General features: G+C 55.9%; 1 protein-coding gene across 1 annotated transcript; it reads left to right on the forward strand.

The window, feature by feature from the left end:
- The first annotated feature begins 481 nt into the window (after nt 1-481).
- On the forward strand, nt 482-21,342 carry SYT12 (synaptotagmin 12). Its single transcript, XM_032879595.1, has 8 exons — nt 482-754; nt 6,941-7,000; nt 10,467-10,660; nt 12,787-13,179; nt 16,126-16,341; nt 16,988-17,108; nt 18,003-18,136; nt 19,559-21,342. Exons 2-8 carry the CDS (start codon nt 6,967-6,969, stop codon nt 19,730-19,732), a joined length of 1,266 nt encoding a protein of 421 aa, XP_032735486.1. The 5' UTR covers nt 482-754; nt 6,941-6,966; the 3' UTR covers nt 19,733-21,342.
- Nucleotides 21,343-21,423: the final 81 nt, after the last annotated feature.

The raw sequence follows: 21,423 nt of genomic DNA on the forward strand, positions 1-21,423 counted from the left end.
TGAGCATGGAGATGATGTTGGCCTGCCCAAAAGCCCAGTTACGATGGGAGGGGTGATTATCCATTCAGCGCCTTGGGAAACCTCCCGCTGTTCCACCTGTTCTCTCACCGGTGTCCAGGAGGCGCGCAATATCAGGCCGGTTTCACGGAAAAAGAAACTGAGGCCCAGAAAGGGAATAGGATAACCTGGGGCGCCGCAGGCTGGGGCTGGAACCCGGGCCTGCCCACTTTGCGTCCAGTACTCCGCCTGCCTCTCAAAGCCACTGGAGAGCACATCCCCCAGCCGACCCTCGTCCCCCGACCTGGGAAGTGAGGGGCTGCGCTCGGCCTCGGGCGACCTCCCGGGACTGCCGGGTGCGCTTGGGGATCTTGGGCTCAGACCCCGGAAGCGGCGCGTGGCTCCCGGGAGCGGAGAGAGCGCTCGTGGTTGTCACTTTAAATTAAAAGAGGGAGCGGGAGGGGGGCGGGCGAGCGCGAGGGAGCGCGCGGCGGGCTCCTGGGAGCGTGCCCGGACTGCGGCGCAGCTCCCGTGCGCCGCCCCGGCCCGGCTGAGCCCCCGGCCCGAGCCGCGCTCCTCCGAAGGGGCCGCCGGGCGACACTGCAGGGGTGGCGTTGCGGGAGACGGCCGGGCCTGGCGCCGGTGCGTGCGCGCTGCAGGAGGCCGGCCGGGAGCCGGGAGCCGCGAGCCGCGAGCCGGGAGCCGGGAGTCAGGAGCCCGAGCGGGAGCCGAGAGGCGGCCCCTCCGCGGAGCCCGGGTGAGTAGCACCCGGCCGCCCCCGCGCACCACCCGGATCCGGTCCCGCGCGGGGACGCACGCGGCGCCCCCTGTTAGCGCCGCGGACCCCGGCCTCCGCGCACTCTGCACACCCGCGCCGCGCCGCGCTTGCACACGCACGCCGGGCACAGAGCGCGCCGGGCGCCCTTCCCCGGCCCGGCCACTTCGCGCACTGCGCATCATATCGCGCCCGCACGCCCGTCCCGCGTGTGCACACACGCGACTCACCCGGGCATTTACACGCCTCCCCGGCGCCCGCGCTGCGCGAGCGCCCCTCACTTTCACACTCAGCGTCCTGACTGGCCCCACTGCCCCCTGCCCCACCTCACACCCTCTCCCGACTCTTCCGGCTCAGTCCCCGGCTCTCGGGTCCCCATAAACCCTGGGGGGTTCCCGCGGCAGGGGTGCTGGGTCTTCAGAAAATGCTCCGATCCGGAGAGGCAGGTCGCACCGCGTCGCCAGGAGGCCCGGGGAGCTCGGGAGAGGATCCTCAGCCTCGTCCCGCGTCAACGGCCTGGGTCTGGGGCTTTGCGGGGGCTCTTGGGAACCTCTGATACCGCTGCTCTTTGCAAGAGGAAGCTTGCCGCGTCTCAGGGCCTCGGACTGTAGAATTGGCTGCTGAGGGGTGGGAGTGGGGCCCAGCATGGGGACCTGGAGCCAGGCCTGTGGGTGGAGGAGCCCTGAGCCAGCCCTCCTGGTGATTCCTCTTCCAGGGCTGCATGACAGCGTGCCCCCCTCCCCCGTCATTAGGGCCACCCCAGAGCGACTGGGAAACCTTCACCCAGGAATGTCGGCTCCTTCTCCAAGCTAGGGAGGGGAGCAGGTTAGGAGGGCAGCGGCTGTTGTGCTTCTTACTAGAAATGGGGAAACTGAGGCTCAAAGCAGACAGGAGTTCCAGCCAAGTTAACCCAGCCAGCCTGGAGAAAGGTCAAGACAAGTACCTAAGCCCCCTGCCTTCCCACTCTGAAATCCAGAACCTTCCCCTAGCTTGGGAGAGAGCAGGTTCCCAGTCTGGGGTTCAAGCTTGGATTCTCCGTCTTGTCGGCTATGGTGACGCTGGGCAAGTCATTTCTGGCGGGTCAGTTTTCTTACCAGTACAATGGGCAGAGTAGCACCCCCTCAGAGGGCAGCAGGGAGGGACTTGCTGAAATAAAACACGGCGAGTCCTTGGTACGGTGCCCAGCACATAGTAGGTACCCAGTAGACGCCAGCAGCCGCCACCCTAGCCAGTCTGCCCTGCGGTTTCTGTAGGCTTTAGGGGGATGGTAGCAGGATATGGTTATTTCGGGGGCGGGAGGAGGGAAGCACTTGAAAAAGATTTCAAACCTAAAGATCCTAAAGAGGTTTACAGCCTGGGAGGTGAGGACTGCCCTGTGCCCACATCGGAATCCTTCCTAATATCTGATGACCGCGGGGGTGGGGGGACAGGCAACACCTTGTGAGCCACAAATGTGATGTGGGCTCACAGTGAGCAAGGAAATGGGGTGGGGGAAGCAGAGACACGGGGCCCCTTTCCCCTGGAGAGGCACAAAATTCCTGGAAAGCCATTCCTCCGACAAGCCCAGGAGGGGGCCTCGACTGTGGTCAGATTCCAGTAAGGCCAGTGACAGTTCTTTCCACCCACCTCCACCCCCTGAAAGGCCTGGTCAGGAGGTGGCATCAGGGCCAAGAGCCCAGGCCCGGATCCATCACACCTTGGCACCAGTCCCAGTGTTGCTACTCAAATGCTGAGTGACCTGGGGCTCCCGCTTCCTCATCTTTAAAACAGGGACCCGTTCATCCAGCCAAGCGTCATGGCTGTATCGCGAGCCTCGGCCAGGCCAGGCTCTGTGCTGAGCATTTCGCAGGTATGAAGTGCAATGCTTGCAGCAGTCGGGAGCCACTGCCACGTAGGTCTGATTAAGTCTGGATTTGAACCTAAAGCTGTTTCCAGTGAGCAAGCCCTATGCAGTTTTGGATTCGGGATGGGGGGGCTGGGACCAGAATGAGTAGAATGGATGGATGGGAAAGGGTGCCTGGAAGGGGACGTGGATCTGAGGAGGTTGGGTGTGAGTTTGGGACAGCTCTGGCTCATCCCTGGTGTGCCCACTTCCTCTGTATCAGAAGCTCGAGGGAGTTCTATCATAGGCTGCCCTGGCTTCCTGACATGGCTTGTCAGCAGACGGCCTAAGCCACAGCCCCTCTGCCCAGAGGACCTCCAGCCAGGCGGCGGTGGGAGCCTGCTTGCCGAGGCTGTAGTCGGTGAGATGAGGGGGGCGAGGGGGCCAGCACTAGGGAGGAAAGCCATGCAGAAGGGCACTCACTACACAGTTAGCTCAGTCTCTGCTCCCTGCTTCCTGGTTGGGTGACTTTGGACAAATTTATGCCCTTCTCTGAGCCTCTTCTTCCTCCTCTGTGGAACGAGGTTAATGATAGGATATCCCACAGGGGTCTTGTGGGAGATGTTGGAGAAGACACCTGTGAAGTCCTTGGGGGCTGTGGCTACTGGTGGAAGAGGCACCGGACGGGGCAGCAGGGGTGGCTGCCCAGGACCAGCTCTCCCACTGCTGGCTGTGTGGCTTTGGGCAGATTCCTGAACCTTTCTAAATCTCTCACTGTTCATCCAAGAGCCATGAATGGAGATGCGCTCCAGGGGCCAGCAGGTTCTGGAAGTGAGTGGAGGGATCGGAGGGGCCGGGCTTGAAGAACAAATGCCCTTCCCAAGGGGCAGAGCCTACTCCATTCCAGCTTTGGCATTTTTGCAGGGGTCAGGGGAGACCAACCCACCGGCCCCTAGATCTCTTCATTTTTTAAGGGAAGCTGTAAATCGAGCTTACTGCCCACACGATTCTACTGCTCAAACGAGGGCTTAGTTAGGGGGCCTTTGGGACGATTGTCAGGCTGGTAACCACAGCAGCTAATGTTTACCAAGCCAGACTACACTTCTTAGTCTGCCCTCCTAGCACCCCGATAAGGCAGTCATGAGCCCCATTTTACAGATGGGATGACTGAGGCTCAGAGCTAGTCAGGGGGCAGAGCTGAGATTCAGAACTGTGCTCAGGCTGCCCACCTCCTCCCCCAGCCCAGTTTTCTCCTCCTTCCCTCCCTCCGTCTAGGCAGATTCAGTCAGACTTCTGCTACCTCTCTGGGGGCCACTGCAGAAGCTTGGGGCTTGGGTGTGCCTCAAATCATCCACATGTTCACTGAAACTACAGCTCCCGGGCAAGGGGTTTGGGAAGAGTGGGCAGTGTGATAGTCGGGGTTTGGAGCTGGACCAGCCTTGGAGGGCTGGGGGCCCCTCCACAGCTCTAAGTCTGGCACAGCAGATACGGGGTTCTGTCCCATACCAGGTGGTACTTGCCACGGGGATGTACCCCGTCCACGCTAGCCTGCTGCTAGCACTGGCTATCCCCGTGAAGCCTCACTCTGGAAGTCAGCTTGTGCCAAGTAAGCAGGAAAGAAAGCTGATGGCATTGGATTCCCAGCAAGGCTGGGACAGGTGTGTACCCCTTAACATATGTGTGTTGGTGTGTCCAGACCCCGTTCTGCCAGGAACTAGGGCCACCTTGGATTTGTCCACAGGGACCGGTTTGGCCTGCACGTTCTCAGGAAAGTTTTGAAACCATATGCCCGTCTGGAGTAAGGCACAAAGGTTAGGAGTATGGAGCCAGAGGGCCTGGGTGGACCGGTTTCTTAGCCCCGTGTGGTCTGGGGCAAATGATTTTCCCCTCGGGCCTCATGACTCTTCCTCTGCAAACTGGAGATGATAATAGTATCTACCTCCTGGGGTGGTTAGAGGATTAAATGAGGTAATATATAAGCAAAATGCTTAGAATCATGCTCTCGGGCCTACGGAGTGCTCAGCGAGGCTAACTGTCATCCAGGTCTACAGCCCAGGGTCCCAGGAGTGAGCTCCCTCTTCGGGTCAGCATAGGTGAAGCCTTCCCGGATAAGCCTCCTTTCTACCACCGTGAAAGACCCACCTCTCACTGGATCACCATCGGCAGAGCTGGGAGCAAGGAGCTGTCCCCGCACCTAACAGAGCTTTGCCCCAGGGCTCTGTTTTGCCCTGTTTCTCCAGGCCTCCTGCCCTGGGGCTTCTGGCACTCCCCCATGTGCTGGATAACCCCGTCAGAACCAGACTTCTGGGCTGTAGAGCCACAGACTGGGGAGAACCCCAGGATTCAAGAAAATGCTTACCTTCTGATTAGACTCCAATCCCCAAGGGAACCCACAGAATCCTTCCAGGGGTTGCAAAGAGGGTAGCCAAGCCACAGCCTGGGAGCCTTTTACCCTGTGGCTGAACAGTGTTCACATTTTTTTGAGAATTGGTTACAACATTTAAAAAATCAAGAAACTGCACATTTAAAAAAATCCAGGTATCTGGCTTTTCTTTTCTTTTTTTCTTTTTTTTTTTAAAGATTTCATTTATTTATTTGACAGACAGAGATCACAAGTAGGCAGAGAGGCAGGCAGAGAGAGAGGGGAAAGCAGGCTCCCTGCTGAGCAGGGAGCCAGATGTGGGGCTCAATCCCAGGATCCTGACCCGAGCCAAAGGCAGAGGCTTCAACCCACTGAGCCACCCAGGCGCCCCTACCTGGCTTTTCTTGAAAAAGCCAGAAGATAGATAGATAGATAGATAGATAGATAGATAGATAGATAGATAGATAGAATAAAATAAAATGCCTAGAGATTGGGGCCCCTGGCTGTCTCAGCCAGTAGAGTCTGCAGCTCTAGATCTCAGGGTTGTAAGTTCGAGCCCCACATTGGGCATAGAGATTACTTAAAAATAAAATATTTTATAAAATAAAGTCATGAAAAGCCAGAAGATCCAGCAGTGCTAGATTGGCATTCCTGCGGGAACAGAAAAAACAGCGGCCTTTGGTGGGGTGGCGGGGAGGCGAGCCAACACCCTGACCTGTTTGCAGCCACCTCTGCGGGGGCGGGGCTGTCCTGTCTTCCCATGGCCCTTAGAGCTGAGGCCGATAGGGTTATCCCAGCCTCCCTTGTCCATTCCTTTAGCTCATGTCTGTGAGACAAAAGTACTTCTCAGCAACAGCAGTAATAAAATTATGAGCAGTCACTGGGGTTCAGGTAATGGCTTGTATGACTCCCAGACCTTTCTAGAACAACTGATTCAGACCTTCAGCATTCATAAAACTTGGAATTGGAGGGTGGGGTGGGGAGGAAACCACCCTGAGCAGTGAAAGGACTGATAATAGAATATTGCAGAAATGCAGCTTTGCCTTTCCAGTGGAAACAAAAGCTTTTGAAGTAAGCGTTAGCAAACACCCTAAAAGCCCACGCTATAAGTAGCAAAGAATCAGAGAACAGTTGTGGGTAGGATGTTGGTTGGATGGGGTTGGTAGGATGGAAATGAGGTAGCGGTGCCAGATTTAGTGAATATAAATGCAGGATACCCAGGAAATTTTGAGTTTCAGATAAACATTGAATAATTTTTTTTTTTTAGTATAAGTATGTCCCATACAATATTTGGTACATACTTATACTAAAAATGAATCAAATTCAAATGTCACTGGGCATCTTGCATTTTTATCTTGCAATCCGGAAATTAAGGTGGTCTTAGAGTGGTTGGAAAGAGCTTTAAATGCCATTTTTTAAAAAAGATTTTATTTATTTATTTGACAGAAGGAGAAGTCACAAGTAGGCAGAGAGGCAGGCAGAGAGAGAGAGGGGAAGAAGCAGGCTCCCCGCTGAGCAGAGAGCCCGATGTGGGGCTCGATCCCAGGACTCCGGGATCATGACCTGAGCCAAAGGCAGAGGCTTTAACCCACTGAGCCACCCAGGCACCCTAAACACCATTTTTTAAAAATGCCATTTAATAGGTGACTGGATTAAGCGTTTACCGTTCCCAGGCCGTTCTATCCCCGCTCCTGGGATTGAGGAGGGAGCTTGCTTCTCTGCCCCTTCTCCCCACCCCCCACCCCTAGCTCGTGCATGCTCTCTCTTGCAAAAATAAATAAGTAACATCTTTTTTATAAATAAAATTTTAAAAATTAAATTAAAAAAAAATGACAGTGCCATTTAAAAGCCTACCTTTGGCTGAGCTCTCCTCACAGGTGAATGTGAGCTCCAGACAGGCCCATGGCATCAGGGAGGTCAAGGCATAGGGTTGGGGTTGGTGGCCCTCCAAAGCCCCCTCTGCTGACTGTCTTTCCCCTTGCAGGCCCGGCTGCTGCAGCAGGCGTCACCATGGCCATGGACGTGGCTGAATACCACCTGAGCGGTGAGTCCCAGCAGAAGCTGTCACCTCACCGGGCCCTCCCATAAGGCCCGGGGTGGGGGTGTCAGTGGGATGCCAGTAATGGCCCTATTTTAGCAGTAAGGAGAGGGACTTACCCAAGGTCACACAGCCTTGGGGACGCTGGGCTAGGACCCGGCATGGCCTTGGACGAGTGACTTCCTCTCTGGGCCTCTGCTTACTCATCTGCAAAATGGGGGAAGTGAGGCCTCCCTCAAGGACTGCTGGGAAGATTCAGTAACCGAGCTTAGTGCCAACTCAGGTCTTTGCATGTGACCTTCCCTTTGCCCAGAGTCCTTCCCTGCCTCCGCCTGGCTAAGCCCTCGAGACCGGTGGGATGTCCCCGAGGCAGATCTAGCTCCAGACTGGCAGGCCGCCAGCACCTCCTCGGCCCCTCATCTCCTGGGGTCTCAGTGGCTAATCCACAAACAAGTGCTGGGCAGGGGCCTGGCAAATAGTCGACAGTCAAGGAAGCTTTTATGATCTGCCACTCAGCCGCTGCTGCCTCCTCCTCATTTCTGGTCCCAGCAGAGCGCTCGCTTCCCTTGGGAATTCTCCCTATATCCCCGAGGCTGGCAGGCAATAAAATGAATAAATAAATTCGCATTAATAGGCATCATTTTGCGTCACCGTCCTGGGGCTGTTCCTCTCCTGCCCCCCTCTCTGCCAACCAGACTCTGGCTTCAGGCCCTCAGCCACCCCGGGATCCTCCCCCTCAGGATCGTCCACATCATTGCCCATCATCCACAGGGACCTCAGACTTCAGTGCCCACCTGCTCGCCTGCCCCCACAACCACTGGCCCTGCTGGGAGCCATCCCTGGAGCATCCCGGCAGAGCTCCTCACGTGTGCCCTCACTCTCCAGTTCACCAGGCCCATTCCTAGGCCATCTCTTATTCACCAGACTCCCAGAACTTTCCTGGCTCTGCAGGGCTCGCCTGGGGCCCTCTGTAGATCTCTGTTGTGGTTTTGGTTAGCCCACAAATGATGTTCTGTCAACAGAGGTCAGAACTCCGGGTTTGCTCACAGCTCCTCCGTCCTGATCTCCCGCCCCTCTCATCTGTCCCTGGTCCTGCCCAGCCCTTGTCCATAGGCTGTGTGATGTTTACGTCAAAACCGTGTGGTTGGACCATGTCGTGAATTCATCTCTTTTTCTTCTGGCAATGCATGACATGTCTTCCTGCTTTGCCACAGTGACATCCTAATGACTTCCATTCTCAAAGGCCAGCGGTATTTCCCTCCCTAGTTAGCACCACCTGGCCCCAGTGACCCCGGCAGGCTGTTTCTAGTTTTCTGCGGTTATAAATACAGCCTCAATGATTCACACCAGATATAAAACTTCCTGGGACTTTTTTCCGCAAGATAAATTCCCCAGGGCGGGACCGTATGCTTGGAGGGTGGCGGCAGGCAGCGGGGTGGTCATCTCCATTCTCTGGGTGGGAAGGCTCCAGCTCAGACTGGTGAGGCTCTGTGTTTCCTACCCCAGGGCCTTTGGCCAGTGGCTGGGCAGGCTCTCAGCCTCTCCCAGCCTCAGCTCTCCTCCTCTAGCAGGTGGAGGTCAGGAGTTCATAGGATGTGTGTGCTGGATAAATGCCGGGGCTACAGGCTGGCCCTGCTCTTCTCCGGAGTACGTTGGTGTTATGGCTTCTGGCTAGAGTTGGTGGGTCTCAGGAGAGCAGGGGTAGGCTGAGGCCTCCCACTGCCAGCGGGACTGCTGCTGCTGCGTGGCAGCACAGGACAGCCTGGCTTCAGGGAAGGGGTAGCAAGGAAATCCCCAGCCCCAAATGCCTCACTGTCTCTCCCCCACTGGACACTCTGAATGCTTCTGGCTTTGGACACCCTCTCCTCCTCTTGTCCTAAACTCCCAGTCCCTGGCGCCTTGGCCTGGCACATTTCTTGCTCCTCCCTTGTATCTCAACCTGGATGTCTTTCCTCCAGGAAGCCCTCCTGGATTGTCCTCATCACTCTGTTTTTGTCTATTTATTTGCCTACTTATCTCATCCCTAGACTGTGAGCTACTTAAGGACGGGGACTGAGCCTGGGGCTGACTCCCCCAGAGTGTTCGCACACAGTAGGTGCTCATCAGACGTTGCAGTGATGAATCTCCACACATGAAATGCCCTCCCCATCTCTTTTCGCTTTGCTGCTTCGGAGCTGTGCGGGGTGGAGGCTGGGTGGGGCCATGGTGACTCCTGCTTGCTCTCCAGTCTGGCTGGCAGAGTTGAAATCCCAGGACCACCCCCTCCTGCCTCTGTGACCTTGGGCAATTTCTTTATCCTTTGTACACCTCAGTTTCCCCATTTGAACTGAGCACAGAAGCAGCCCTGATAATGGTGCAGAGAATTATGTTTGCCGGCAGAAGGTCACTTCTGATAGGTGAGAGCTCACCCAACACAGGTGAGGGGCGGTTTGTTACTATGTCTGGGGCCAGTGAGGCTCAGATAGGGAAAGTTCTTTACTTATCAGCGGAGAGAGAGCATTAAGCGTCTGGATTTGTCCCCAAGCCCTGCACAGCCGGAAAGCTACATCTCACTCCTGGCTGAGCCTTTTTTTTTTTTTTATAAGAGCTTTATTGAGATAAAATTCACATACAATTTACTCGCTTAAGACGTACAATTAAGTGGATTTAACATATTTTATACCCATCAACACTTTCAACTTTGAAAATCTGCTTATCATTCTCCAAAGCAACCCTGTATTCTGCATTGCCCCCTTGTCCCCCTAGACAATCACTAACCAACTTTCTGTCTGTAGGCATTTACCTATTCTAGACATTTCATGTAAATAGAATCCTACAACATGTGTTTTTTGGTGCCTGGCTTCTTTCGCTTAGCATGGCGTTTTCATGGGTCATGTATGTTGCAAGGTGTATGTTGCAACCAAGACCTTTGTGTTGCCACATTATAGTCTGTTGCGTGGATGGAGATTTTATTTATCCGTCTATCAATTGATAGACATTGGGTTGTTCTACATGACGGTGAGGCAAAAATGGGGTCATTTCTTCTTTTCCCCGAACCCTTTCCCTCTTCCTTCAGACCTCAAAAGGTGGCTTTGATTACCTGGCGGCAAGAGGTCTTTTGAAGGCTGTAAGGTCAGAGATCTCAAAAGGGGGGAAATTAACCCTATTTGTTCAAAGCCTAGGGAATGTTTAACCATCGTTCACAGCTCTTCATCTGATCTAGCCAAGCTAGTCCCCACTGCCATCCTGTTCTGGTAGAAATTGATGCTTTTGTAGAAAAGGAGATAGAAGCAGAAATCACAGCGTACATATGTCTTATTCAATCCTGGATCCCCTAGCACCCTTCATGGAGCCTGGAGCATAGTAGCAGCTCAGTAAATATTTGTGCAGTGAATAAGGAAGTCAGTGCTGAACTCCCTGCTCCTTGGGTGGGAGTCTATAAGCACTGGGGAACCCCAGGGCCTACTAATGAGAGCCTGCTCTTACCTTGCAGTCATCAAGAGCCCCCCTGGCTGGGAGGTGGGTGTCTACACTGCTGGGGCCCTGGCACTGCTGGGAATTGCAGCTGTGAGCCTGTGGAAGCTCTGGACATCGGGGAGCTTCCCCAGCCCCTCCCCGTTCCCAAACTACGACTACAGGTACCTTCAGCAGAAGTACGGGGAGACCTACACAGAGGCCAAGCAGAAGGTGAGGTTTCCGCTCTCTCAAGACGGCATCCCCTCCCTCCCCAGTCCCTTGTTCTCTCCTGGTTAACTTCCTCCGGTGACCAGGGACCCTTGTCCCACTCCGTGTCTCCACCACAGCCCAGTGGTGCGAAACCAGGGGACACTTAGTGAGGGAATGAATGCTCTCAATTTTAAAAACCATCCTGTGTTGGGCACCTGGGTGGCTCAGTCGGTTGGACGTCTGCGTTCTGCTCAGGTCATGATCCCTGGATCGAGCCCCATATCGGGTGCCCTGCGCAGTGGGGCGCCTGCTTCTCCCTCTCTCCCTGCCTGCTGAGCCCCCTGCTGTGCACTCTCTCTCTCTCCCTCTGTCGAATAAATAAATAAATCTTTAAAAAAAATAAAATAATAAAATAAAATAAAAACCATGCTGTGAAAACTACAGGAAAATACAAATAAGAAAACCTCTCTCCACATGCTACCACCCAGGGGCAAATAACTGTGAGCTGTATTTTAACCACTAACATTTTGATTTCATTCCAGTACTTTTAACCTACCCTCCAGTCTTTTTTCCATGCATAGTTTTTATACAATGGGTGTCATTTCTACATAAAATTTTATACCCTGCTCTTTTTATCTCACACCTAAAACATTTTCCTATATTGTTGAGCCCCCGTCATAAACCATCATTTTTAAAATGATTTATTAATTTATTTTAGAGAGAGAGAGCAGGGGGGAGGGGCAGATGGAGAGAGAGAGTCTTAAGCAGACTCCGCACGACCCTGAGATCATGACCTGAGCCGAAACCAAGAGTCGGATGCTTAACCAACTAAGCCACCCAGGGGCCCCGTAAACATCATTTTAATGGCCGGTTCAGGTTCCTTTTTATGTATGTGCCATGATTTCCTAAGTGCCATTATAAATAATGCAGTGAATATTTTATATATAAAATTTGTCTTCATTTGGGATTATGTACTTTGAGTGGATGCCCAGATGTGGAATTCCTGTGTCAGGGAGGACAAACATTTTTTAGGGCTCTCAGTGTATATTGCTGAATGTTTCATCATTAGACACTTGGCAGAGAATTTTTCTAACATCATGTCGAGTTCCAGAGAACACAGCCAGAATTTGTTACTGGATAGGGGCCCCGCACGCTCATTCATTTGAGGTGCGAGGGGACTATCTCCCATTCTGCTGGGGGGTACTGTACTTTGGCACAACTTTTCCAAAAAGCATTTTGGCAACATAGGTCAACCGCTTGCAAAAGGACCGTGTCCTCTGAGCTAGGATTTTAAGAAAGCTATTTGATGCTGCATTATCTCTCTTCGTGAAAAATAAGCAACAACGTAAATGTCCAGCAGTGGGGGACAGTAAAGTAAAGCACAGCTATCCACTCAATGACAGGTTGGGGGCCTGTTAAAAATTATGGTAATGAAGACTGTGCAGCCGCTTGGGAGATGCTGATGGCACAAAGGCTTTTGGGTTCTCAAATCCCAAGGTCAATTTAGAGAAAAAATTTTGAATATTAGGGCGAACGTTACCCAACTTGGAAGACTTCCCCTTTTGTAGATATTTTGGTAAACATCCTTTGAGGCTGCTCGATCATCTGTTGAACCGCTCTGCCCTAGTATTCTTACCCCTTGCCCTTGTGCTGGAAACTTAGATTGCGAACTACTTTCGCTTTTCATAAGCACCACTGCAGTGAACATCTTTATGTACGGAACTCAGTCTGCATCACTAAACATTTTGAGAAAAAGCTTTCTTCCTCGTGGTTAGGGAAAGAAAACGGAGTGACACAAAAGAGCATTAAGCCAGGCCCTTCCTGGGGCGTCTGGGGGGCTCAGTCGGTTGCGCATCGGACTCAGGTCCTGATCGCATGGGTTGTGAGATCGAGCCCCACACCAGGCCCCATGTTCAGTGGGGGTCTGCGTGGATGTTCTCTCCCTCTGCTCCTCCCCCTGCTTGTGCTCTTCTCTCTCTCTCTCTTTCTCTCCACCCTCAAATAAGTAAGTAAATCTTTAAAAACACCTGACTAAGGCATGCATCGTTCCTGCAAAAGGGGAACTAGAGGTGCCTCGAATAGACCAGGCTCACAAGACCATGCCTTTGCATTTGTGAGGCTCCCGTGTCCCTTTTTCTCACCCCCAGAGAGTGCCTGCCTGGAATGCCCCAAGGGCCAGCACGCGGGGACCACCCAGCCGCAAAGGCAGTCTCAGCATTGAGGACACCTTTGAGAGCATCAGCGAGCTGGGACCGCTGGAGCTGATGGGCCGGGAGCTGGACCTGGCCCCCTACGGGACCCTCCACAAGTCGCAGTCGGCTGACTCGCTGAACTCCATCTCCTCTGTGAGCAACACCTTCGGGCAGGACTTCACGCTGGGCCAGGTGGAGGTGAGGATGGACTACGACACGGCCTCGCACACCCTCCACGTGGCCGTGCTGCAGGGCAAGGACCTCCTGGAGCGGGAAGAAGCCGGCTTCGAGTCCTGCTTCATGCGCGTCAGCCTGCTGCCCGACGAGCAGATCGTGGGCATCTCCCGGGTAAGTGGGGTGCGCTCTGGGCTCTCGGAGGTCCTCCCCGGGCAGGCGGGTCTGCAGGGCCAGGCTGGATGTGAGGAAGGTGCCACAGGGCAGCTTTAGATGCTAATCCCAGAGCTGAAGGACCTGAGGACCAGGCCCGGTTCTCGGCAGTCCTACCCCAGCAGCCCAGTGTGTGGTAATTGTCCGTTTCCACTCCTGTCCCCTGGGTCAGCTTAGGGTCCTGGCAGAAGAGGGATGACATGTTCAAGTTGGCTCATTTGTGGAGAGCTCAATAACAGGACTGTTAATGATCGTGTGGGGAGGGGTGCTTGGGTGGCTAAGTTGGTTAAGCTTCCGACTTTTGATTTAGGCTCAGGTCATGATCTCAGGGTCGTGGAATCAAGCCCTGTGTCAGGCTCCACACTCAGTGGGGAGTCTGCTTAAGATTCTGTCTCTCTTTCTTCCTCTGCGCCTCTGTCTTCCTCCCTGCCTCCGTTCCCTAAAATAAATAAATAAATCTTTAACACACACACACACACACACACACACACACACACACACAAAACAATGGTGTGGGTGGGGTATAGGATGACCTCAAAGATAGAGTGGCTCCCTCTTCTGAAGGGATAAGGGGAAGGGGAGACTACTGGCCCCAAAGGAAGAAAGGCATGTGGAGGGGCCACGTTGATAGGCTCTGTGCCCTTTGGTCAAGGGACACACATGGTCAGACCACAACAGTACTGCAGAGAAGGACCTAGGGAATAAGCACCCACACCTCTGACCTCTGATTTCCCTTGAGTGACTCCCCCTGTCTGACTCCACCAGGAGCCAGAGGCTAAGGGAGCCTGTCGATTAACCCATAGAGGTCAGTTCCTGGGGTCGAGAGCAGGGTGGGGAGAGTGGGGGGAGACACTCAGCACCCTCCCACACCAGGCTATCTTTCAAGGGTCCCCTCTGTTTTGCCAGGAGGGAGCCAAGCCTTCATGAGACACACTCCACTCCAGGCTGGATTAGGGGTAAAAGGGCTCCAGACACCATGGCTGGGAGTCCTCTGAGGTAGGCAAGGTGGCCTCTAACTGGAGTAGGAGGAACCTGCGGGCTTGCAGGACCAAGTGGTTTCTGACTCCTCAGAAACCTGCCTGTGTCCAGTCATTCTTACCACGCTGAAGTTGACTATCCCTCTGTGGTGGACACTGTCATCCCTCTCCCACCCCCACGCTGCCCCCCCCCACTCTGGGTCCCTGACCACAGCCCAGTATGTGTGGGACCCAAGAGAGGCCGTCCAGTGGGTGGTGAGGAGCAGGACCCTAAAAGCTCACTGTCTGGTTCCAATAGCAGTTTTCCGCTTCCTAGCAGCATGACCTTGGATAAGTCATATAAGCTCTCTGTGACACGGTTTCCCCATCTCTCAAACGGGGACTGTAATCCTTGAGGAGGGGATACAATAGATTGTACCTCAGGACCATGGAGTGTCCCTGCTGAGCCTGGATCCAGGCTGCCGATGGCCTGGACTGCCTAGAAGATCCTGGGTGGTTCCGGATACCTTCCTTGAGGGGGGACATTGGTGGACAGGAACCACCACAGCCTGGTGTGTGCTGAGAATCTGGTTCACCGAGTCCCTACATCTGTGACTCTCTCATTAGCCCCAGTGGGATGGACCGAGGGCATCTTACAGATGAAGAGGTTCAAGAGAGTGCTTTGCCCAACACTACGCCAGCAAGTGAGCCAGAGATCCAGAACTTGGCCCTGGAGTTCCCATTTTCCTACCCCCATGTGCTCATAAAGCACAACACACAGAGAATGCATGGTCAGGGAACCTGAGCCCCTGCAGGCAGGGGACAGCAAAGTGGCTCATTTGGCAGGAGGAGGGAGATCATGAAGAGCCTGGAGGCCAAGGTCAAGATCAGGGGTGGACTTCAGCCCACGGGGAAGGAGTCCGTGAAGATCCTCAAGCAGGGAACCGGCTGGGGAAGGTGGCTCCCAGGGAGCAGTGGCAGAGGAACCTTCCCACAACCCAGGCAGGGACCAAAAAGTATGCTTCAGTGCACCCAGAGCTGTTGGCAGATTTATTCCCAAGAAGGCAGGCTTCTCAGCATTGCAGCCTAGCCAGTCCTAGCAAGTAGGTGGCTGCCCCCAGGCTGGGCAACCCCCCAGCTTCAGGCAAGTTTCCAGAGATGAGAGCTCCTCCCTGAATATTGCCAGGCAGTAACTAAGGCAGCCCCCAATGGACAGGGGAGCTGTGCCCGCTAGGGCACCTTCCCAGGGGGCCTGCCTACGGCTTCCTCGGAGGAGGCCAAAGGCACCCACCAGGCAGGACTGGTCTTGGAAGCAGAGTCTGCCCAGCCTCACCTCGTCACTCCATCCATCCATCCATCCACCTATCCATCCATCCATCCCACAATGTTCAGGCCATCCAGGGCCAGGCTCTGAAGGGCTGGGACATCAGTGGTTCTCAGCTCCACGATTTTCTGTACTTACTGCACACCCCAGCCCAGAGCTGAACTGGTATAAGAGAGAGGAGACCAGTTCAGCAAACATCACAAGGGTTTTATGGAGCCATGGGCACTGAGTGTGGGAATTCGTTGATGTCCGATTATGGAAGCTTCGAATGCCAGGCTACCAGATTGGCCACCACAGAGAGGAAGACGGGGGCCTTTAAACCCCCAAGGCTGGGGTGCCTGACTAGCTCAGTTGGTAGAGCACAAGACTCTTAATCTCAGGGTCATGAGTTCAAGCCCCATGGTGGGCATGGAGACCACCTTAAAAAAAAGTCCTCAGAGCTAAACCCCCAAAGGAAGAATTGGCATTGAGGCTGGGCAGGGGGTTGGTGCGCAGCAGAGCCAGGGCGCTTGCCCAGGCCTCTGGACTCTCTGTCCGGTGCTTTCTCCCAACCATGGCTTCACAGGCCCCTGACTGCCACCCCTTCCCCAGAGTCAGAGCTCCCTCCGTGTCCCTTTCTCTCTGCAGATCCAGAGGAATGCCTACTCCATCTTCTTTGATGAGAAGTTCTCCATCCCCCTGGACCCTGCCGCCCTGGAGGAGAAGAGCCTGCGGTTTTCTGTGTTTGGCATCGATGAGGACGAGCGGAAGGTCAGCACGGGCGTGGTCGAGCTGAAGCTCTCTGTCCTCGACCTCCCCCTGCAGCCCTTCAGCGGCTGGCTCTACCTCCAGGACCAGAACAAGGTCAGTCCGCCCATGGAGAGAGGGTCACACATGCCTCTTGCCGCAGGGAGACCCCGCCGTCCATAACAGCCCCCACCCCGCCGTTCTTTAGGGGATGAGAGAAAGAGGCCTGTGCCGCATTCAGGAATACTCTGTTTACTGCATGAATGAAGATGCTTTCACTGCTATTCACTGCGCCAACCACCAAACCTTCAGACACTCTCCTCCTTAGAGGGTTTCTGCTGGGGAGGTGCTCTGGCGCTGAAGGGGCCGACAGAGCAGACAGAGGCCGAGCTGCGGTTTACCTTTATAAGCGTAGGGCGGCTTGGAGACCATCAGTGTTACTCAAGTAAATGGTCTACCCGTCCTGGTCCGCTGGGACCTCTGTGTGCTACTCCATGGAACGTTTTCCATGGGCTGGAAGGAGGGACCCTACCTGCATTGGGTGGCCACATTTGACAGGTGCCCTCTGGCCCTCCTTCCAAGGCCGGGCCCACCCCCTGTACGAGGGAGGGATGGTGCACCCTTCATGGGATGGGGGACTGGGGTCCCTTTCTCAATCCCACTGGCCCAGTGCCTGGTGGAAGGGCAGGAGCAACAAGTTCTCAGTGGAGAAGGAAGCTTCTGCCTTGCCCTGGGCCCCTCAAGTCACTCACATGTCCTCCAGGCTGCTGATGCTGTGGGTGAGATCTTGCTGTCCCTGAGCTACCTCCCAACAGCTGAGCGCCTCACGGTCGTGGTGGTGAAAGCCAAAAATCTCATCTGGACCAATGACAAGACCACAGCAGGTAAGGCCTGGCCGGCTGCCCAGCTCCTTCGTGTGGGCTGGTGGGAGCGGTGGCCCCCCTGCTAAGCAGGGGGCCCCCGGGAGCATCAGTAGGTGTGGGGGTATAGCGCCTGGCCCCTCCACCCCCTGGTGTTGGCTGAGCTCAGGAGCCATGCACAGCGGGCAAAGCAGTCTGGCTGCGGAAGGCTGAGTGCAGCGAGGGTGGCAGGGAACCCCCGTGAGGGGCAGACGGGAGTCTGAGCAGGAGACTGGGGCGTGGGGAAGAAACCAAGGTGGATGCCCGCTTTGCAGAACTAGAATTCATGAGGAGCCGGGCTGCGTCCCAGATCCCAGACAGGACCGGGGCCCCCAGGATGGTTTGGGTGCCGGGCAGGACCTGCTGCCTCCCACCGCCTGCAGGGACAGAACTGGGAACAGGGGGTTGGGGGTCTGGAGCCCGACCTGCTGGGAGCTCGCGGGGAGGGGGAATCCAGGGTCCAGGCGGGTACAGCAAGGACACCCAGTGGGTGGAGGGTGACAAGCAATGAGTGACTTGTTATTTCAAAGTCAGGCTCCACAGAACGGGTACAGGGTGACTCAGGGCTGACGTCTGTGCTCATTATAGAACGAGAAGTGGTAGGTCTGCGGAGTGTGCCGAGCGCCGTGGGCGGGGAGTGCGTGCGGGGGCCGGGAGGTGGGCTGCCTGAGCCCCAAGCCCGGCTCTTCTCCTGACCCATGCACGAGCCTCAGTTTTCTCATCTGTAAAATAGGAAAGAACTAAAGGCCCAATGGCAGGATGGCAGGGGATGGTAGCAGCCGTGAAGGTTTGGCTGTGTGGAGCCAGTGGGCCACTAGGACTGGGCAGGCCTATGCCAAGGGAGTGTGGCCCTGACCCCCACCTCTCGCTTGCCCATAGACCCCTTTGTCAAGGTATACCTGCTTCAGGATGGGAGGAAGATGAGCAAAAAGAAGACGGCTGTGAAGAGGGATGACCCCAACCCGGTGTTCAACGAAGCCATGATCTTCTCGGTGCCAGCCATCGTGCTCCAGGTGAGGGGGGGACCGGCTCAGGTGTGGGAGCCCAGGCCTGGTCATCCCGGGGACTCTGGGGCCACTCCAGCCACACCGACCTTGCAGCTCAGGGCTCCTGCAGATGCCAATGGTTTGCCTCATGCCCTCACCTTTCTAGTGGTGAGGCATTTACGGAGCACCCACCAGCTACCAGCCCTATGGTGGGTGCTGGGGACGCAGGCGCTGCTTCCTTGGTGCTCACAAGGGACAGGCAGAAGGTCCCCAGACAATCTTAATCCTCCAAGGGCATGCCAGACTTTGGTGGTCAGGGGAGGCTTTTGCAGGAGGGGGGAGCTAAGCTAAGACAGTTTCCGGTAGAAGCAACAAAGGCCTTGGAGATGAGCCAGGGCTAAGCCAAGGGCCCACAGTGCTGGCCCTAACTCTCTGGAGGCTACCAGCAGAGGCTCTGCTCAGCCCCGCCCACACTTCCGTGGCTTTCAGAAGGTCATGTGATCCAGGGAGACCACAACCCCCCCCCCCCGCCCCAGTACAGATACCACAGACCAAACCTGTGGGGTTACAGAGGATATGGCCTGTGCCTCACCAGTGGCCCTGCTGGCATGCCTCAGAGGATGGGGAGCTTACCACCTCCCCTCACTATATCCTTCCGTCCCTGGACATCCCTGACAGTGAGAATGGCCTTTTGTGCCTTGAGCCGAAACCTGCCCCTTATCCGTGGGGCTGTGGGAACCTGCCTACTCTGACACCCCCCCTGAATTTGAAAGCCCAGAAATCGGCCTCACTCCCAGAGTCCCCAAGGCAGGCAAACATCCCAGCATTGCTGGTTGGCACCGGTGTTGCTTTCCTGCCACCCTTATAGGACAGACTGTCCACCTGCCCCCCTCTTCTCCCACCCCCAGTGGCTGCAGTGTCCCTATTCCACAGCCTCCAAGGGTGGGAGACCTCTCGGGACCAGGAGGGAAGGTGAGGAAGGAGGAGCACGAGGAGGAGGAGGAGGAAGGAGGTCAGGCTGGGTTTTAGTTTCAAGCTCAACCACTTTGATCTCAAGCACATTCTTTTCCTTCCTCAGCTCTGAGTCCAACATGTGATTATATTAAGAATAATGAGACATCTAAAATGCTCCGTGTGCAGGCTGTTCTAAGCACTTGACACATTTTAACCTTTTTTTTCCCCCAGAACAGGTAGGAACTAATAGAATTACCATTTCACAGACGGGGAACTAAGGTAGGAAGAGCCCAATTCACTGTCCAAGGTCACATAGCAAGGCGCGTGGGGAGGCTGGCATTTGAACCTGGTAGTCCAGCACCGCCGCTGTGTAGGGAGATAGCAACAGAAGCCTGGGGGCTATGCAGATCGGGGGTAAGGATTCAGGGAGTCACACCTGGCCCCCTGCTGGGGCCTGGCACCCTGTCCCTAGCACTCATGTCACTTCTTCCCCAGGACCTGTCTCTCCGTGTGACAGTGGCTGAGAGCAGCAGCGACAGCCGAGGGGACAACGTGGGCCATGTCATCATTGGGCCGTCCGCCAGCGGCATGGGCACCACGCACTGGAACCAGATGCTGGCCACTCTGCGCAGGCCCGTGTCCATGTGGCACCCTGTTCGGCGAAACTAGCAGCTGGCACGACGGGCCGGGGTGGGCACTGAGCCTGGCCCATGCTCAGCTCTAATGCCCCTCCCTAGTCCAGCAGGAGCCATGAATGTTGGGGTCCCCTGCCGGAGCCCCCATGAGCCATCTTGGTCCTTCTGTCCAGACTGCAGTGGAGAAGCGGGCCTGGCCAGGTGTCTAGGGACCCAAGGTTTTCTCCCACAGAGGGCCTGCTGGGGCTGGGCCATGACTCATGGAAGGCAGCCTGGCACTGGCTCATTGTGCTCCCACTTTGAGATCCCCATACAGCCTGTTCCTCGGCCTGGGGCATTGGGGCTTGGTCTCTCAGGGCTCTCCACATCCCACCCTGCTGGGAGACCAGTGCTAAGCGAGGTCATGTACAGGGAAACACGTGAGTCTCGGGGGCCAGATGCTGTGCTAGATACCACAGACATGACATGAAGAGGACACGGCCCTTAGGATGTCCGGAAGACAAGACTCCCCTGTCCTGGGGTTCTGCTCAGTGCTGAATGCCACCATGGCAGAGCTCTGGGGGCTGTGAGGACAGGATGGGAGCCATGCCTGAGGGGCAGGAAAAGAACAGAGTGTGTCCCATGCAGGCAGCCAGCCCCAGCAAGGCAGGGACAGGAACTTCCCTGTCACTAACTGTCCTCAGCCTACTGGAGTGGACACAACGACCTTTCTCTGGGCAGGAGAAGTGACCAGGAGACCAGGCTGACTCCGGAATCACGCTCCATGAAATCTGCTCCCTCCATCCATAACCCTGGCAAGGCCCAGAGATCCCGAGAGGCCCAGAGCCAGGTCCCTGTGTTTGGTCTCCACTGGATTAGGCATTGGCTCTATACCTCCAGGCCAGGCCCTATTGGGAAGAGAGATGCCTCAGCCTGTGGGGAGCCAGTGGGTAGTGGGGCCAGAAGACAGACTGCAGGGATGGGAGGAAAGGGGTGGCCTGAGCAGGGGCAGGGAAGGGAAGTCTAGGGGCATCCAGATTGGGGGGGCGGTGAGAAGGAAGGGTTTGAATGCCAGACTGGGGAGGAGGGGGCACTGGGGGTCCTAGGTCAAGTTCCAGAAGCGAACCCTGAGATTCTTAGGCAAGGGGTTAGTTAGGAGAGCAGGGAGCCTTCCTCCATCTGGAGAAAACTGGAGGGGAGAGAGGAGAGCCGTGAGCAGGGGCAGACTCCAAGCACGTCGTGACTTCTGGAGTGTCCAGCCTAATGGCCTGAGGAGCCCTGTTGTGTGATTGGCCCCCTGGAGGGATCCTGACCAGAAAAAAAGGGGCTGGACCGTGTGGCCCCCCACCAGGGCTTCGGCTAGCACCCACCCCAGCTGGAGGAGGAGAGTGCACACTCTCCAGCTGTCACTGGCTGCTGCAGCCCCTGTGCGTGAGAAGCAGGCAGCTGAGGGGTGGGGGTGGGGAGGGTGGCCTGCAGCAGCATCCGCTCCCCGGGGCCACCCACAGGTCAACGCAGGGGCTCTCGGGCTGCCACAGGCCCTGGTGAGCTATGGAGACCTAGGCCCAACCTGTCACCCCCAGTGCCTCTGGGAGAGCCCAGTCATGGGACCGGAGGCAGAACTGTGGCCCAGCCCTGCGGCCGGCACCGGAAGGTCTGCATGGCCTGCCATGGAGGTCAGGGGCACAGTGGAGGAGCCTCTGCAGCCGGGGAGACCCAGACCGTTTCTGCCCCAGGGCAGCCTTT

The sequence above is a fragment of the Lontra canadensis genome, unplaced genomic scaffold (genome assembly GCF_010015895.1).
Source record: "Lontra canadensis isolate GAN:19392208 unplaced genomic scaffold, GSC_riverotter_1.0 scaffold66, whole genome shotgun sequence".
NCBI lineage: Eukaryota > Metazoa > Chordata > Mammalia > Carnivora > Mustelidae > Lontra > Lontra canadensis.

Bases quoted from the DNA above. Each gene is read 5' to 3' on its own strand.
- SYT12 (XM_032879595.1), top strand. From the start codon at position 6,967: ATGGCCATGGACGTGGCTGAATACCACCTGAGCG. The intron at 13,180-16,125 runs GTAAGTGGGGTG...TTCTCTCTGCAG, and splicing joins AGATCGTGGGCATCTCCCGG to ATCCAGAGGAATGCCTACTC. The intron at 18,137-19,558 runs GTGAGGGGGGGA...CTTCTTCCCCAG, and splicing joins TGCCAGCCATCGTGCTCCAG to GACCTGTCTCTCCGTGTGAC.